The sequence below is a fragment of the Oikopleura dioica genome, chromosome XSR (assembly GCF_907165135.1).
Source record: "Oikopleura dioica chromosome XSR, OKI2018_I68_1.0, whole genome shotgun sequence".
Lineage (NCBI taxonomy): Eukaryota > Metazoa > Chordata > Appendicularia > Copelata > Oikopleuridae > Oikopleura > Oikopleura dioica.
The window spans coordinates 1,571,065-1,588,832 of NC_137294.1; the positions used below are offsets into that span (position 1 = coordinate 1,571,065).

At 45.7% G+C, this 17,768-nt stretch overlaps 4 protein-coding genes across 6 annotated transcripts in view; 3 read left to right on the forward strand and 1 right to left on the reverse strand.

Annotated features, from left to right (window-relative positions):
* Positions 1-7: 7 nt before the first annotated feature.
* LOC145707178 (U2 snRNP-associated SURP motif-containing protein-like) lies at positions 8-10,111 on the forward strand. 2 transcript variants are annotated; one of them, XM_081784668.1, is made up of 13 exons: positions 8-128; positions 175-297; positions 407-482; positions 582-778; positions 819-967; positions 7,456-7,488; positions 7,530-7,762; positions 7,803-7,974; positions 8,015-8,371; positions 8,413-9,270; positions 9,316-9,425; positions 9,596-9,736; positions 9,779-10,111. In XM_081784668.1, the coding sequence occupies exons 1-10, from the start codon at positions 42-44 to the stop codon at positions 9,251-9,253; spliced, it is 2,268 nt and encodes a 755-aa protein (XP_081640794.1). In that variant the 5' UTR covers positions 8-41; the 3' UTR covers positions 9,254-9,270; positions 9,316-9,425; positions 9,596-9,736; positions 9,779-10,111. The 2 variants fall into 2 exon arrangements, with proteins under 2 accessions (XP_081640794.1, XP_081640795.1); XM_081784669.1 differs by having other exon boundaries at positions 410-482.
* Positions 10,112-10,479: 368 nt separating this feature from the next.
* LOC145708688 (kinesin-like protein KIF18A) lies at positions 10,480-13,663 on the forward strand. Its single transcript, XM_081786386.1, has 12 exons — positions 10,480-10,704; positions 10,851-11,003; positions 11,052-11,258; positions 11,333-11,530; positions 11,584-11,741; positions 11,787-12,003; positions 12,048-12,170; positions 12,264-12,587; positions 12,634-12,936; positions 12,981-13,193; positions 13,235-13,303; positions 13,349-13,663. The coding sequence occupies exons 1-12, from the start codon at positions 10,588-10,590 to the stop codon at positions 13,514-13,516; spliced, it is 2,250 nt and encodes a 749-aa protein (XP_081642512.1). The 5' UTR covers positions 10,480-10,587; the 3' UTR covers positions 13,517-13,663.
* A 137-nt stretch (positions 13,664-13,800) lies between these two features.
* On the forward strand, positions 13,801-16,175 carry LOC145707329 (bile salt-activated lipase-like). The gene is made up of 9 exons (XM_081784846.1): positions 13,801-13,834; positions 13,994-14,197; positions 14,244-14,407; positions 14,449-14,572; positions 14,636-14,977; positions 15,370-15,441; positions 15,515-15,596; positions 15,646-16,013; positions 16,054-16,175. Exons 1-9 carry the CDS (start codon positions 13,801-13,803, stop codon positions 16,173-16,175), a joined length of 1,512 nt encoding a protein of 503 aa, XP_081640972.1.
* A 231-nt stretch (positions 16,176-16,406) lies between these two features.
* Positions 16,407-17,768, reverse strand: part of LOC145708495 (neuronal calcium sensor 1-like) — an 89,350-nt gene continuing 87,988 nt past the window's right edge. For both annotated transcript variants that reach the window (XM_081786174.1, XM_081786173.1), the window contains exons 2-3: positions 16,868-17,176; positions 16,407-16,793 (exon numbers count right to left, since the gene is read on the reverse strand). In XM_081786174.1, the coding sequence (XP_081642300.1) occupies positions 16,540-16,793; positions 16,868-17,174 (561 nt within the window). In that variant the 5' untranslated portion in view covers positions 17,175-17,176 and the 3' untranslated portion in view covers positions 16,407-16,539. The remainder of the gene's footprint in view (positions 16,794-16,867; positions 17,177-17,768) is intronic.

Genomic DNA, 17,768 nt, shown 5'->3' on the forward strand with positions numbered 1-17,768 from the left:
ACGCGCGTAATTTTATTTTCTTCTCAAGATGAAATCGGGGCATGTTCGGGGCTCGTAAAAAAACACAGGATTCGGAGCATCTGGCGCGTCTTCAGAAGGAGTTCGAGACTGACTTCAGCAATAAAGTGGTATGCCAAGATGATTTCTGAGTTGGGCGTTGATTTCTTCTTGTAGGAAGTACCAGTTAATCGGTCATGGGTGCGCGGCGAAGTCGTCCAGCGCGGCAACACCGGCATGAATATGGCCAGCCACAATTTAGCGGCAAAGAACTCGCTCTACCGACCCGAACTCCAACAGGTATTGGATCATCCCCCTAGCACCGGCCAAAGATCCTTCCAAAATCATACTCTCGCCGATAAAACGGCACTCGTGCGTTTGCTCATCAACTGACCAGATTGATTTTAAGCAGCATAAGGGCCTTAATCAAAATGCGTTTCAAAAAACAGCTTCTCCAAATGCGATTGACTCCTTGGAAGCTAACGGCAGGGTTCTCATTGCAGTAGTACAATTGTCCTCTTGTATCATAAAATGAACGTAAAACAACATTAGTTGACGATATGAGCATATGAGAATCCTCGAAGCAAATAAGCCTAATAAGCCAAAGTTTGGCAAAAAAACTGAAAAGAAAAAATCTCAAATGGAGATTTTCAAAGAAGAAATAAAAGCTAAACACGAGGCAGCAGAGGCCCTAAAGGCCAAGCAAAAGGAAAAGGCCAAATTGACTGGCATTCCTGTTGACTACAATCCAAACTTTAATGCTCAAGCTATTTCAGACCAGGTAATTTCTGACGAAGCTCTCTTTTTTAAAGATGATCTAGGGCGACCCACATTCGACGAACATCTTCATCGCGTCCCTCAGCAGTCGATGTACCGAAGAGGACGTAACTCGTCACTTCGGACGATTCGGGCCGCTCGTTTCCGTAAAGATCATGTATCCAAGAACTCAGGAAGAAAAATTCAAGGATCGCAACTGAAGGGATCCTAGCTTCTGCTGAATCTCCCACTTCTAGCGTAGTTTGCCTGCTCTCTATATCTGGACGAGTGAAGAAAACGAGTAAAGTATCTTTGACGTCTGTATTTCGAGCTGGAGTAAAATAGAGGTTAATTCACGAACTGCGTGAATTACCGAATGAAGAGAAATACACGGCGGCGACCGAGCAAAGCTCGATCTAGATAAGCAAGTGACCTTAGGGGACGAGGGAGTCTAACGAATCTAAGATCCCAATACCCCCCATGAGACTGAAACGTCCTCTAAGGCCAAAGTGTGTGATTTTTGCAGGAGTATAAGCGTAAGATGAGTAACATGGCAGGTTCGAAACGTCGAGGCAGTCTGATTCGCGTTAAAAACCCTTTTTGGGAAAAAGCTTGAATCAGATGCGAAGTTTTCGTGATGTCCGAGCGGTGATGACATGAAGGAGTAGCTGCACATGTAGAAGAACTCAAAATACGTCGGCGACGGTAAACTGTGATAATTTCCGTACCTTTTCAGGCCCCGGTCGATGAATAGGGGACCTGAGTGGGGCAGTACTTGCGCTTAGTCGTATGACTGACCCGAGTTTGTGCCGATGTTTAGAGGTTCGACGGGCCTCGTTTCACGGTGTGCTCGTTTTGTATGTTTCGGGAGATGAGCTGCTCCAACTTCGGTTAAAGTCGCATTCGGATCGGCGCCGGCTGAGTATTGACGATCTGGTGAAGACTTTGGACGGGTTCTTTTCTTGCTGTTTTCAGTTGCTGAGCCCTCAACTACTGTTGAATTTTGTTTATCGACTGACATATGGCTATTGTCGGGCGCAGCAACCTCCGAAATCACTGTAGCATCAGCTGACATGTCCTCGGCAGTTTCATAAAGAGTACCACCAGAGTACCAGCGATCTGACGGCTCGGCTGGAGCTACCGACGAGTCCAAAATAGATGTAGCGGTTGTATCTCCCAGATTTTCCATGTCCAATCGGCGTCTACTTTCCAAAATAGGTGATAGAGATGATCTTGGCGGTTTTTCCATAGCAACCATCGGAGTCGACGCGACCTGAGAAGATTTCCTCCCCATGCGACTTCGACCCGGACTTTTCCATCGGTTTGGAAGTAGGAACAGGCGATTTTTGTGGGACTTTCGACTTAACGATTTCGGTTAAATGTGGGAATACGTACTCGGCCTCGTAGTAATCAATCCAGCGTAAGTCGTGATTTCGTTCTGCGGCGTGAACCACGTGTTCTCGATGGATGAAATCACGTTGTCCTTTTTATCTTCGACCATGACGACCCAGTCGTTGCTCGAAACGGCTTTCAGGGGACCTACCCAGCGTTCCTTCTTGCTTTTAGCGTCGGTCAGGTTTTCTCGCTTAATGTACACGACAGCGCCAGCGGGATTGGTCTCGGCTTAGGCTCGTTTTTCAGCCTGTGCTCCATGGCTCGGTCAGCAGCTTCCATCGCAGTTTTCACAATGGCTTCCGCCGATTTCGCTAAAGCTCCCACATTGAGACCAAACACCTGAGGTGTTTCCGCTGTCATTTCTGCGCCAGTAGAGTGGGTGAAAGTACTTTTTCGGCCAAACCAAACTTCTCGCGGTGAAATTTTCGTGCTTTTGTTTTTCACACTATTGAGCGCGCGCATCACGTGGGGAACGCAGTCGGCCCAAGTTTTTCGACCGGAAGATGAGTTGACCATGCAGAATAGACTGTTTTTGATAGTCCGATTCGCTCTTTCTGCGAAAGCGTTTGATTGAGGGTGAAATGCGGTACTTATTGTATGTTTTATCTGGTTAAGCTTACACATTTCGTCAATCACGCTTGCGCAGAAGTGGGTACCTCTGTCACTGTGTAGATGTTTCGGCAAGAAATCCATGGGAAGGAAGACCTTGTAGATGAGCGCTTTTGCAGCGCAGATAGCAGTGTCGGACCGCGTCGGAATGCACCAAGTGTAGCGAGAGAAAGTGTCCGCCACCACCAAATAATACTTGAATCCGCCAGCGGGAGGCATACAAGCGAAATCGATCTGAATCGATTCGCCAGCTGTTTTTCCACGACGAAGGGTTCCAAGTGGCGGTTTGGTACGAGTTCCAGCAGATCCTTTTCTGCGTAGGCAAGGGACGCAGCTGTGGACGTAGTTAGAAACATCGTCTTGAAATGAAGGCCACCAAACGTCCTCTAATCGCTCTAAAGTCCGCGGCTCGCCCAGATGACCGGACAAGTCGTGAGCTAGAAAGAGAAAGTGACTTTTACCGCTTCCGGTACCACCGCCCGCGCGCCAGATTTGAATTGACACATCAAGCACCCGGTAGTGTTATCCAGGAACAGAGCTTTTTCCATCTTGAGTAGAGACGATTGTCGGTGGTCGGAGTCCTTCACCAGCGATTTTATGTCCAGTGGCTCCTTACCAGATTCCAGAAAAGTGATGATTGCACTCAGAGCAGAGTCCTCCCTTTGATAGTCCAGAATGTTATTATAATTCGCTGACACCAACGGAATCTCCATTGGCGCCGCGATAGCCTTGACGTTTACCTTATGTATCTTCACCTCTGATAAAGTGATTTTCTCCGGAAACTGATTTTCGTTCCAGAAAGGGACGAAGACACGTACTGGTGAATTCTTGTCGATTTCGTACTCGCGACCAACGGGAAACTCAGAGTCGTATCCAAGTGATTTGTCGTCCTCGCCAGGTCTGCGGCTCATAAAGTCGGCGAATTGATTTTCTGATCCCTTGATGTAGACAATGTGAAAATCGAATTCTTCCAATCGGCTTTGCCATCGGCTTATTTTAGAATTCTTGAACTTCTTTTTGTGTAGGAAGATCAAAGATCGGTGGTCTGTGTGAATCTGAAAGAATCTACCTTTCAGGAGCTTTTCCAGTCGCTCGCAGCACCAGACAATGCTAAACATTTCCTTTTCTGAAGTGTTCCATTTTCTTTCAGCTTTGTTGAAGGTGTGGGAAATCGCGCTTACTAGGTGCACTCTCCCGCCATACTCTTGTAGCAGGACGCCACCCGCTGCGTACAGGCTCGCGTCTGTGTAGAGATGAAAAGACTCGTCAAAGTTAGGAAAACTTATGACTGGAGTCTCGGAGAGTCGTCGTTGAATTTCCTTGAGCGCCAAATCCGCTTCTTTGGTCCACTTGAAACAATTTGTTTCGTTCGCCGAATTTCGAACATCGTTTATGGGCTTCATTCTGCTCGAGAAGCAACCGGATGAAATAGCTTCGCCCATTTTCGTTTCTAGAAAACCTCGGATCCAATTCAATGACCCGATTAATGAAGCTAACTCCTTTTGGGAGCGTGGGGGTTTCATCTGACGAAGAGCGGAGACTTGCGCAGGGTCCGGTTTGATTCCATCTTCGTTGATGATTCGGCCCAAAAAGTGAGCTTCGGATTGTAGGAAAGAGCACTTTTCGCCCTTGAGTTTAGCGTTAAACTTGCGGAGCGCGATGAATAGGTTTCGGAGAGTGTTGTAATAGCAGCTGAAAGTCTTCCCAAAACACACTATGTCATCGATATAAGAAAGCATCTTTTTCCTGGTGGGGCTTGAGTCGAGAATTGTGTTTACGACGCGCGAGAATATATTCCCCGAGCATCGATAACCGAATGGTAGTCTGCAGAAGGCGTAAGATTTCCCACCCCACTGGAAGGAAGTCTTGTACCTGTCGCTTTTCTTTACAGGGCACTGCCAATATCCACTTCGTAGATCAACTGTGGCGAAAAACTTATTGCCCGGTCCAATGTTCGCAATCGTATCCTCCATGCTTGGGAGATGGTAAGGGTCGGATTTGTCGGAGAGGCATTTGTTCAGGCTGTTTTTGTAGTTGATGCAGAAGCGCATTTCCCCAGATTTCTTAGGAATAGGCAATACCGGGCTGTTAAACCCTTTCTGGTCTTTGATCTCTTCTATTATTTTCGTTTCGAGCAGTTCGGAGATGTGATCGCTGACCTGACCATGAAAAGCTTGCGGAATCGGGTGTTGACTGATGTTTCGACTCGTACCATCAGTCGGGATTTCGATCTCGAACGGGAATTCACCCATTTTTTGACCGTCGCAGCCGAATCTGTCGTCGAATTCCAAACACAGCTCGGCGACCATCTTCTTTTGCCCCGGGTCTGCGTCTGCTGGTAGGGTTATTCCGAGTTTTTGCTTCGCTAGCTGAATGGGGCACCTGGCTGCGTTCTTGTTCGGCGCGTCCAGCTTTGGGACTTCTCGTGGTGGTTGAGTGCGGGACCGATCGCTGTCTTTGACCGCTGATCTAGTCGTCAAGTATTTCTTGATTTTGGTCCGCTTCACTCCGTCCAGCTTCACCACTTGAGTCTCAGTTTGTGTGAAGGCTTCGTTGTAGCAAAATGAGAGAGTACGATTCTTATTGTCGACTGTGAAGCTGTCCGTCATCGCATTCTCTAGTATATCGCGGCCCAGTAGACTTGGGTATTTACTGCCTGGCATGATGGTGAGATTCAAGGAGAATGCAGGGCCACCATTGAATGATAAGCGGCAGGGAAGGATACCCCTCGGCTGCTCGGCGGGGATATTTGGGCTGAAACCGGTGACCTTGAAGGGGCAGGGCTTCAGCATCTGGAGAAATTTGTCGGGAACGTAAGCAGCGGACAGACAGGAGGACTCGGCTCCGCTGTCGACTTCCATCGATACGTCAAAACTTTTAGAGCCCGTAATGATGGTAGCCGAAGCGAAATAAGCCTTTCCTGGTCGCTTCTTCTTCACTGTGTAAAAGTGAACATCGAATGGTTGGAAATCTTCGACGTTCTTAGTCGTATTAATCTTCTTGGATTCTGGTTGTTTATCGTCTTTCCCATCCTTAGAATCGGTGCTGGCGCGCTTAGCATTCTTCTTCTTTTTGTTCTTATTTCTGTTGAAGTGCTGGGAGACGGTCGCGCTGTCAACTCGATTCTGTCTTGTGGATTGGGCGAGACGGCAGAGTTCGTTGATATCGTAAACTTTTGATAGGCTTGGAAGGATTGCGTTGAAAACGTCTGGTTCTTCTTTCCTAAGATTCAAGTACAGCATCATCGTCGAGAATATGTCGAATATTTCATCGACCCCGGCGTCGGCTGACTTCTCTTGTCGGTAAGAGTTCAAAGTCGCTTGCTTCGCCTCGTTCATCTTTTGCAAGACGTTGGCGGTGTAGTGTGCAAACGGCTTCGAATGGTCGTATTCGACGTCGAAAACTTCGCTTAGCTTCAGTAAGTAGTGACTCTTCGCGGCGAATGATTTCTCTAGCAGCGCCTTGGCCGATTTCCAGTCTTGACAATTCAGAAATTCGGTTCCAAGTGAGCGTTCGATGTTCAAGTCGAAGTGGCTGTACACTGCTGCGATGAAAGGCTGTTCACGTGAAGGTCTGTCGCGGACGTAGGCGCGGTGATAAATGTCGGCTCTGCCCAAGAAGGTGTTGAAAGATGTGTTGCATGCGGCGTCCAGCTTCGGCAAGTCTTGGACGTGACGAGACCAGGTAGTGGCCACCCATGCTTCTTCTCTCATTGTAGCATTCGTAGATTCTTTTCCTTGATCGAGCTCGCAGGTAAGAAGCGTTGTACTGAGCTGTTCTAATTTTACTCTGCTTTCTGTGATCAAGGGCTCTAGGCTTGGCTTAAGTGATTCGTCATTTCGCACTTGTTCTTCGAGGTAGTTTACTCGATCGTTTATGCTTCTTATTTCGGTGACGGTTTCTAGCAGTGATTTGTTCGCCGCCATAGCTCGAAATATATCGGCAGTAAGGGTTTATGGGCCTTGGATTACCTTTCAGGCCCTCAGAAAATACTGCGACTAAAAGTCGCAATATGATGAGCTGAGGTGCCTTTTTGCGCAAACGCCCGACGATTTCTCTGTCCAGCGATTGTCGAAATTTCAAGGTCTGGTCCAAGGGTCGATTCTTCGTAAACTTCTCTCGATTTTTGGTGAAAAGTGGCGAAAGAATTCTGTTTTTCTGAGTATTTTAGGTTTTCCCCGGCGTGCGTGCGTGGTTGCGTGGGCGCGACTTTCGGCGCGTGGGTCGTGGTGGCGCTCGTGTGGTGGCGCTCGCTCGGGGTGGTGTTGGTGTGGTGCGGCGCGGAAAATTCTCTGAGTGGAGTTTCTCCGGCGGCGCGGTGGCGGTTGGTGATTCGGTTCCCCTCGACTCCGCTGACGGCCAATCAGCGTCCAAGTTGCGAAACTTCGGTTGTCGATGGCGGAAAATTTACCTTTTCTCCAACGGGACTACTCTGATACCACTGAAGGGATCCTAGCTTCTGCTGAATCTCCCACTTCTAGCGTAGTTTGCCTGCTCTCTATATCTGGACGAGTGAAGAAAACGAGTAAAGTATCTTTGACGTCTGTATTTCGAGCTGGAGTAAAATAGAGGTTAATTCACGAACTGCGTGAATTACCGAATGAAGAGAAATACACGGCGGCGACCGAGCAAAGCTCGATCTAGATAAGCAAGTGACCTTAGGGGACGAGGGAGTCTAACGAATCTAAGATCCCAATACAACTGCGCATTCGTTGCTTATTGCTGCAGAAAGTAACATTTTGACAAGGTTCTCTGTATAATTATATTTTTAGTGACGCGGAACGAGCAATGAGCAAGCTGCAAAACACAGACTTCAGAGGAGTTGACTTGAAGCTTGGCTGGGGCAAAGCCGTTCCCAATATTCAGTTGCAGAATCCACTGTACGTTCCAGATCGGTTGAAGTGGCTCCTGACACCGCCGAAGCAGTCGAACTTGCCGCTAAACGCACAGCCACCCCCAAACTTTCAACACTCGAATTTCGAACGGGATCTGCACAAGTGCACGGGTAAGAAACAGTTTATGAAACCTTTTATCATTGATTTCAGTGCGTGTTGTGATTCCCAACGACGCAGCGCTGACTCGACTGATCAACCGAACTGTCGAGTTCGTCGTCAAACAAGGGCCTATGTTCGAAGCGATGCTGATGGACAAAGAGGCAAACAATCCCATGTTTCAGTTTCTTTACGACTTCCAGTGTCCTGCGCACTCCTATTACAGGTTTCTTGAGTCTCTTTCGCCCTTGTCACATATTTCATAGGTGGCGTCTGTATTCAATTTTGAATGGTGAATCGTTCACTTTCTGGAGAACAAATCGCTTCAAGCTCTACGCCGGTGGACCCTGGTGGAAGCCCCCGATTCTTCCTTTCATCACACATGGAATGCCCGACAGTGACGAGGACGATTTCGATTCCGATCCGCGAGACTCGAGACCAGGATTTGCCCCCATTGGAAGAAATTCTGTAAGTCAATTTGACGATGAGCCGCGAGCTGGTCTTGGAGCATCACGAGAGCCTGAACTTGCTCCACGATCGGATTGGGATCCTATTGACAACTCAAAGAATGACTATCAGAAAGAGAAGAAAGAGGAGAGCTCGAAAATGTCATCTGTTTACAGGTATAAACGAAACTCATCCGCGCAAATTAACTTGATTCCAGAAACGAATTTGATTCGGCTTTGAACACTCTCACCCCTGTTCGCGATCTGGTAGGTGATCTAATGGCACTCTGCATCGACCAAGTTGATCACGCTCAAGAAATCACCGAAGCGATCATCGAATCGGTCATGGCAGACGAATGCTCGTTAGACCAGCGTCTGGGTAGAATCTACCTCATCTCTGATATTCTTTACAATGGTTCTGCAGCGCCGAAAGCGTCCAAGTATCGAATCCTCTTTGACCAGCACCTTGAGAAGATCTTCGAGAAGATGCACTCGGTGCACAGCGCAATCAAAACACCCTTCGTCGCGGACCAGTTCAAAAATCGTATTAAGACGCTCTTCCAGGCGTGGACAGCTTGGAGTCTTTTTACAAACGAAACTTTGATCAAGTTACACAACATCTTCATGGGGATCGAAGAGGAGAAAAAGGAAGCAGAGTCATCATCGGAGGACTCCGATGTCGATGGTGTCGAAATCGATGACAAGCCCGAAGCGGCTGAGTCCAAGAAAGCAACTTCATCCGATGAAGATGAAGACGACGTTGACGGGGTTCCCCTGGAACAGGCAAAGCCCGCTGCCGCACAAGAGCCAGCGCAAAAGAAGCCAGCGCCGAGCACAAGTGCGAGTGGTGCGAAACCCGCTGGAGTTGGATCCGGCTTCGTCGCATCCAAATGGGAAGCTGTTGACGAAGATGATGTTAAAAACGAAGCAGTCACTAGCGGAGAGATCTTCGCCGACTTGAAGAAGATGGAGCAGGAGAAAAAGAGAAACGAAGAAATGGACGACAAAAAGAGGCCAAGCCTTTGTATCTTCAATCGGACGCTTGGAGAAAAGCGATAAGAGACGTCGAAGTCAAGGTTATTTGATTTTCTACATCTTGTGTTATCTTTATGCCATCTTAGGTCATCGAATACTGCGAGCAGTTGAGAGTGGTGGACGATTCAATTCAAGCAGAAACTTATAGAAGTGGACTAATTGCCAAACTCGCCGAGAAGTTCAAAAACGACCCAAGGTATTTAAACTCTCCTTCGTTATCAAAATCTTACGAGTTGCTTTTCTCTTACAGCTAAAGCTAAAAATTCATAGCATTAAATCATGGGGATTAATTGTCCAGGGTAGCCTTCAAACTTATCAAAAATTAGTTGAAATCAAGGACGAGGGGCTCACTAAATCTTATTTCAGCATTTGGGAGGAGAGTCCTCGTAGTAGTCCAACCATGAAAAGGTCGAAGAAAGAACGAAAAGGCAGCGGGGAAAAACGATCGAGGAAGAGAAGTCGGTCGCGTGATCGAAGAAGACGCTCTCGTTCGAGGTCTAGATCGAGGTACTCTTGAGGCGATGAGTTTTTTCTTATTCTCAATTCTAGGGAAAGAAGGAGGAAAAGAAGATAGCTTCTGATTGACGAACAAGTACGCAATCTCATCACTGCAAAAATCAACTTGGAACGAGCTCGGCGAAAGCAAGAGAGCCTCATTTAAATGTACAGTTACTGCTCTTGTCCTATCTCTTCGTTCTATCAACTTACAGTCCTTTATCGAAAACGCCCCAGCCAGAAGAAAATCGTCCATTCTGTTCAAGCCAAATGCTTCCTAAACCTTTTGCATGAAGCTGTTGAAAGTTCTTTTCTTGTGTCACTATTCAAAGTAATGACAAGTCAGGAAAAATATATTTCCAAATTAAAATTTAAAAAAAATGGCAGAAGTTGGACTCTTTAGAACGGATTGTATTTTTTTCCGTTCTCTCCTTTTTCTAGTGTTTATTTTAATGCATCTAAAAATATATGAAAAACATCAGCAAATGCTTCAATTGAAGGTTAATTTGAGACAGAGGCTCATTGAATTATTTTCAATAATTTTTTTCTTTCATTAATTTCGACGAAGGGAAGTCATTAGGTGCAAAAAAGGCGGCAAACGGGAAGAAAATCAAGCAAGATGGCGGGAAGATAGCCGCAGGAGTCCCTTTTCGGTTGCATAGGTCCCATTCTGAGAAATTTCGACTCGATCGTCGCGGCGACCAATCAGCTGCAGGCATTTTTCGAAAAGCGCCAGAGCGCGCTCCGCTTGTTTTTGGAATTCGCGGTGCTCGCAAAAAAGGCCCTTCACTCCCTTTTCTGACAAATTAGAGGGGCAAGCAATTTCTCAGGAGGCTAATTCTAGCATTTCGAATTCTCAAAATATGGGTGAAAATGAGAGCAACTCGTCGAAGATGCGAGTCGTCGTCAGAATTAGACCCATGAACACGAGAGAAATAAACAATGACGAAGAGAGTATAATCGAGCAAATTGACGACAAGGTAAATAAATTATAGTTCCCCGAAAATTCTATCAAAAATAACTTATATTTTCCATGCAAAAAGATCGTTGAGACTGAGCTTTCCATCTTTTATAAGAACTTTTATTTCCTAACGAAACCGCAAATAAATCAACATATTTATTTCAGGCGCTAGTATTCGACCCAGAAGTCGAAGAAGACGCCTACCTGCAAGGCTTCAAAAAAGTGGCTCGTCTGGGACAGAAGAAAAATCGAAAACACCGTCCCCGACGAAACAATACTTTCTGCTTTGATGCAGTTTTCGGCGACACCTCCACACAGGTTCGTTTTTTTATATAACCGACACTTTCTTATCTTGATTGTTTCTAGCAAGAGGTGTACGAGCAGACGACGGCAGATACGATCGAAACGATCGTTGAGGGCTACAACGCCACCGTCTTCGCGTATGGAGCCACTGGCGCTGGAAAAACGCACACGATGCTCGGTACGCCGGAGGATCCAGGAGTCATCTGCAGAACAGTCCAAGCGCTCTTTACAAAAATGGCAGAGTTGAGAGAATCTTCGACGGATACGAAGGTAATTTCTAGCTTTTTCCTTGATTTCAATCAATGTTCCGAATTTTTGATTGTGTCTCCAACTCTGTCTTCTAGTACAAAATCACTGTCAACTACCTGGAAGTCTACAACGAGCGAATCAACGATTTGCTGAACGACAGTAAGAAATCAAAAGACCTGCCGATGCGCGATATTGCCGGAGCTATAAACATCCGAGGACTGTCAGAAAAAGAGCCGAAAACGGCGGAAGAACTCATGGCCTGGCTCAAGGAGGGCAACAATCTGAGAACACAGGTGAGAAGAATGCAAACTCGAATGAGCTAAATTGACGCTATGTTCTTTCCTAGCATCCAACCGATGCGAATGCGCAGAGTAGTCGATCTCATGCCGTTTTCGTTGTGCATTTCACGCAAATGGCAGGAACAACGAGGACGATTTCAAAGTTGACTTTGGTCGATCTTGCGGGTTCCGAAAGAGCGCAGGCTACTCCGAATATGGGCCTGAGGTAAGTGTTTATAAACAATGCAGTTCTGTAGAGAGAATGATTTAGACTCCGCGAAGGTGGTAACATTAACAAGTCATTGCTGGCACTTGGCAATGTTATCAACGCGCTTGCTGATCCGAAACACAAGGGGCACATCAATTATCGAGATTCGAAGCTGACGCGAATCCTTAAAGACGGTCTCGGCGGAACTTGCCGTACGATTATGATTGCCAATGTGTCCCCTGCCGACAAAGTCTATGAAGATACACTCAATACGATTAAGGTACAAATCACATGCTCATTTACATTAGACTCAATTTTTTCTAGTACGCTGACAGAGCGAAATCGATCAGATCTAGTCTGACCAAGAGAGTGATGGAGACGCAAATGCATGTCGGAAACTACAAAAAGATTATCGAGGATCAGAAACTTCGAATCAAGCGACTTGAGGCAAGTAAATTTCGATTTGTAACTGAGATCATGGAAGAGAACCTTTCAAACCATTAATTTCCAACAGTTACCTGGTGATAAAAATATCTTTAGGCGGAGAACGCAGAGCTTAAAAAGAACGGCCCAGCGAAGACAGGTCGATTGTCGAAGGCGGCTGATCCCATCTGGGGCACGCTGACAAAGCTCCAGTCGGAAGTTATCAGGCTCACCGGCGAGCAGCGAATCGCCATGTGCGAGAAGCAGCTCAAAGAATTCGACTTTGAGGTCAAAAAACTCGCCACTGAGAATACTGAACGCACGCCAGGCTCGAACAGATACGAGCGAACGCTGGCAAGCTTCGACCTGCGCGTGTCTCGCATTGAGGAGAAAATCGAAGAGCATATCAAACAGTTCAAGAACTCAATTCCTCAAGAAAAGGTAATTTCCACCCTGAAAGAAGTGGCCCAACTTATTCTATTTTCAGCCGACAGATGAGGTCAAATCGCAGCAGGCGGCGGAGGTGAACTATCAAAAGTCCATCATGTACCAAAGTCTCTGCGGAAAGCTCTTCGAGAAGATCAAGCAGCAGCACGAACTGATCGTAAAAGTAGCCGCCCTCAGCGACGACAACGACAAGCTGCCAGAAGTTCTCTGCCCAGCGCAGCCGCCAGTGTCCTTCTCTGACGAGAGTTTGCCGGAATTCCTCAAGATTGAGACGCGCTTCTCATTCGATGACTTCGTTCCTGCGAAATCAATCTCGCGCACTCGCAGAGGCATCGTTTTCAATGTAAGATCTATCTTTGCTTACAAGAGCTAAATTAAAACTATCAGCGCTCTGAACCGACGAAGAAAAGGCCCGTCAGTGCTGCGCGAAAGCCAATGCCTACTTCGTCGCTCAAAAAAACAAAATCGGACCCTGCTCTTCGTCCGAGCCGAGTGCGAACTCCTGTCGATCGTCAGAAAGCCCCTTCTTCTGCTGAAACGAAGAAGCGACCCATTTCGAGGGTCGACGCTGCGAGTGAGCCAAAGAAAAGAAAGACAGAGGTAGGAAAGAACATTAATTCTTATCACTAACAATAAATCAGAGTCCAAAAAGTTCTGCCAATAAGAGCGCTCTTGATTCCTCGATTGAGAACGAAGTCCGTCAAGAAAAGGTAAAATTTCACATCTAAACATTATACTTACTGGTACTCTTTCAGCCTCTTCCTCGATACATGCAGGCAACGGCAACGTCGGCCAAGCAGTCTCGCATTCGGCAGAAAAAAGCCGAAGACAGGCGCAAGGAGAACAGCCAAAGATTGAAGGAGTTGAAGGAACGCCAGCAAAACATACATAAAAAACCCTTCCCCTTCAAAAGTTCTCCATAACTCACCCTCTCATTTTCATCCACACGTTTTCACTCACCATTTTCACCAAACCAAAGTTTCACTATGTAAATTCACTATTTAATTGTATATATTCACTCACTACCTGTACTTTTCACATTCCAATAAAATACTCAAAACGAGAACCAAGCAAAAAATATCCGTGTTATTGACTGAATGTGAGCATGTTCTATTTCAAATAGACTATTTGCAGGTTAATTTTTCCTTGATTCCAGTTAGATCACTTTCGCAGTTCTCTTCATCGCAAATCTTTGGAAAAGAGTAGAATGAGACAAAAAATAGCAGCTAATGACTTCGTTTGTACTTGATATTTGTTGAGCAGTAGATCTATAAAAGAAGACTTGGTGCAGTTGCAAATTCTAAAAGTTCAAAATGAAGTTTTTCTTCCTCGGCCCAGCAGGAAAAGATTCCAAAATAGAGACAGCTTTGGTTCTATTTCGTTTTGAAATCCTCGTGAAGCTGCAGCTGTAGTAGATGAGCGTTTCACGCATCGAGTTGGGGCTGGAAAATTGACTGGATTGAAAAGATCGGGAAACTTTGATGGAGAAGCACGGGAATGGTTTGAATTTCGTGGGATTCCCTTCACTGCAAAACTAAAGAGGTTTGATTATCCAACTTACTTGGATCCTTTCCAGTGGAGCGAGGAGATTCTTGATGCAACAGGCAATCCAACTTCATGAATTCATTGACTGCTAATTATTTATTCAAGAATATGGCGATATCTGTAGGCAAGGGAACCAAGGCTCGGAGGACTGCCTGACGCTCAACATTCTGGCGCCAGATTCGCTCTCCAGCGAGCAATCGCCTCGTGCCGTCATGATTTGGATTCATGGCGGTGCTTTTGTCACCGGAAGCGGTGCCGGTTCCAATCAGGTGAGGTCAGAACACTTTCCAATTTCCAACGATTCTCCCAGCCATCAACTCAATCACATTACACTGATGGGCGTGCATTAGCGTTACATGAAGATGTTATAGTTGTCAATCTCAATTATCGCTTGGGCACCGTTGGCTTCCTCGCTGGAATCGATGATGCTCATAGTTTTGGTGCAAGTTTATGTACATAAGTGGATCAATATCATTTTTTGCAGCATAAGATAAGAGGAAATTTCGGCGTTCGAGATCAGCAGGTGGCAATTGAATGGGTTTTCCGTAACATTGCCGATTTTGGAGGCGACCCAAGCCGGATCAACATTTTTGGTTGTTCTGCTGGAGGCCGCTCGGTTGGAGCCCAACTCGTCACCTCATACAACGACGGCATTATTTTCAGCGCTATCGGACAGTCTGGCGACATCTCATCCGACCTGATCTGGGACAATTTTGCAGAGGATAACTTACATGCTGTGCTTGAAAACACAAACTGCGCTGAGGCCGCTAGTCACCTTGACTGCTTACGAAATGTTGAGATTGACACTTTGCAGCGTGCTGCTGACAGCTCCAAGGAAGGTTTTGATCAGTTTTTGCATAAGAACAGTATCTCATTACTGGAACGCTATACGCAAGTTTTTCACAAAAACTACTCTTATACGTAGAATCCAAAGTCACGAATTTTCAATTGATAAATGTTTGAAATTATTACAAAAGGCACAGAACAGAGAGTGGCAGTGGGGAGTCGTCGTTGATGGTGACTTTTTGTTGACAGGTAGAGGACTAAGGCATTTTTGCATCAAGATTTCTTTTAAAAAATCATCTGTAGATGTGGAATGAAGGAAAATACTTCTGACGAGAACTGCGTTCGCCGCCATTCCCAAGTCAAGTTCATGTCAGGACCCAAGATCAACTAATGTAAGGACTTAATTTAAGTTGTAAAAACAGTACGTGTCCGGATCTCCAGTAAGGCTGCTGCTCCGCTGACGGATACGCATTTGCACCTTCGTGGACACGCAATGACGGAGAGGGTTCTATTGAAAAGATAAGACTTGTCAAATCAGTTTTTGATCACGAAATCATACAGTTATGAATTTCAATTTTTGACAAGCTTTTAGTCTGTAGAAGCTATGTACGATTTTACAGTTCCTTTTGGCTACCGAAATGAGTCGCTGGAGGTAGCAAAACTTACTTACAGGTGACGTATAAAATATCACTTTCAAGTCCAACACTAAAACTTTTTACAGAAATTGGGAGAATCCCTGGGACGAGTATTTTATTCGAAACCTGACAATCGAAGCTGAAACTGATTGGCGATACTGTGCCCCTACCATCAATATGCACCAAGACAGATCCTTGCTTGACGAAAATGATGAGACGTATTTCTACTACTTTGATGTTCCGTCTGATCTCTCTGGTGGCATGCAGGGGGCAAATCATTGCACAGATAACAAGTATCAATTCGGACATCCGATTTTAAATCCGCTGTCATCGCCAGCGGATAAACTCCTGAGTCGGCAAATGATGAGATACTGGGCGAACATGGCCAAGTACGGATCCCCGAATGATCCTGAAGGAGACGATGATCTTCCGAAATGGGACGCTTATCATCAAGGTAAGTGATTTTATATTGAGCTCTTTGAGTAGAAGTTTAGAACGGCGCAACTATCTTCGAATTGACCACGGCGTCCTTGAAAACGAGGACAACTTTAGGAGCCGCTTCAGTGCCACTTGGATTGACACCATTCGAAATGTCGAAGATCTCCGAAACGACTAAACTTTACAATAAAAAAATCGGTTCCGAATGAACTTTTTTCAAATTTGTGCGTTGTCATGTTTCTGCTTGTATAAATATTTCTCCGCTGATCGGGCTTAATAAGGTGGAAGCGATTGGCTCGAGTTTTAGCGGCTCAAGTTAGAGTACTTCTTGGATCCGCCGCGCTGGTGATTTCGTGTTACTTCCGAGAGGTACAGTTATTGACGTAGCAAAATATATGCACGTTTTTGCTTAGATTTGAGTTTTATTTCAGAATTCAAAAGTATCTTTGTTGCAGCGAAAACGAGAGAGAGAGTGGTTAAAAACGAGTAAGGGATTGCGGGTCAGAATCGTAGAGTCGAATTGTAGAAAAAGGAAGAATATTCTAAACAAGGCCGTCGTAGAGAGAAAGCGCCTGGACGATGGACTTGTCCATTCTAGCGCCTTCGAAGAACTCTTCCTTTGAGAGCTCGCCATTGCCATCTTCGTCCATTTTGGCGAAAATGCGGTCCACTTTTTGCTCAGGTGTTTCGGACTCCGAGAAGTTGCCAACCATGCGGAAGATGGCGGTAACAATTTGCATCATTTCTTCGCGAGAGATTGTTCCGTTGTTGTCGATGTCGTACAATCGGAAAGCCCCTAAACAGTCGTGTGAGTTCAAAAGTTTGATTTTAGGGAAAAATAAGGGATAATATAGTAAGAGGAGAACTTACATTCGAGTTTTTCTTCGAAGTGACCTCGAGAAGTTAGTGAGAGGGCTGTTATAAACTCGGTGAATTCGATGCTTCCGTCGTTATTCTCGTCGAAGACGTTGAAGACGAATGCGGCAAATGCAGAAGGATCGCCCTTGGGGAAGAAGCTCTGGTAGATCTTGGCGAATTCGTATCTAGTCAGCTTCCCAGTTGGGCAATCTTGGAGGAAGCCGTCGTGCCAGTGCCGGATCTCCTCGCGAGTGAAGTTCGTCTCTTCAACCAGCTTGTTCATCGCAACCTTGTTGAGCTTTGACTTGTGGATTCCCATTTCTTTCTTTTTGTTCTTTCGAGTTTTTCGATTTTTGTTATGAGCTCTAGTCCGCGGTTGCCACTTATATATACTGCTCCTGACGTAATAATGGAGCGAGCGCCGTAAAATTTTATTTGCCTTCTAAGTAGTTCGTTACTCACAGAATTTAACCGACCTTGAACACTTCAAGCATTTATGGAGCTATTTACGAGCAGAAGGCAGATTGGAAAGGCGATCTTTCTTGTTGATAAGGGCTTCCTCTTATGTTTTAGGGTCGCTAAAACGGAACAGCTCACTTATTCACCGCTGATTAATTGATTTGTTTTTAGGAAACAGCGACAACAAACAGGAAGTCACCTAATTATAGAATTCAAAGTCAACATCAGAAGTTTCAGTTTTCGAAAAATCAGGGTGGTTCTCTAGAACACGGGAGGCGAAAAGTTGTTTCTGAAATTTTTCATTCATTACTTTCTCAGCGAAAGTGATTGAAAGTCCGAAAAAGACAAGATAAAGGTAAGCTAAACTAATTTTCAGTTTCATCATTTTTATCTTATTTTGCTAGTGCTGCAAGTGGCGCTCTCCGAGAAGCTTTCGTTCACCTGTCCCTTCGAA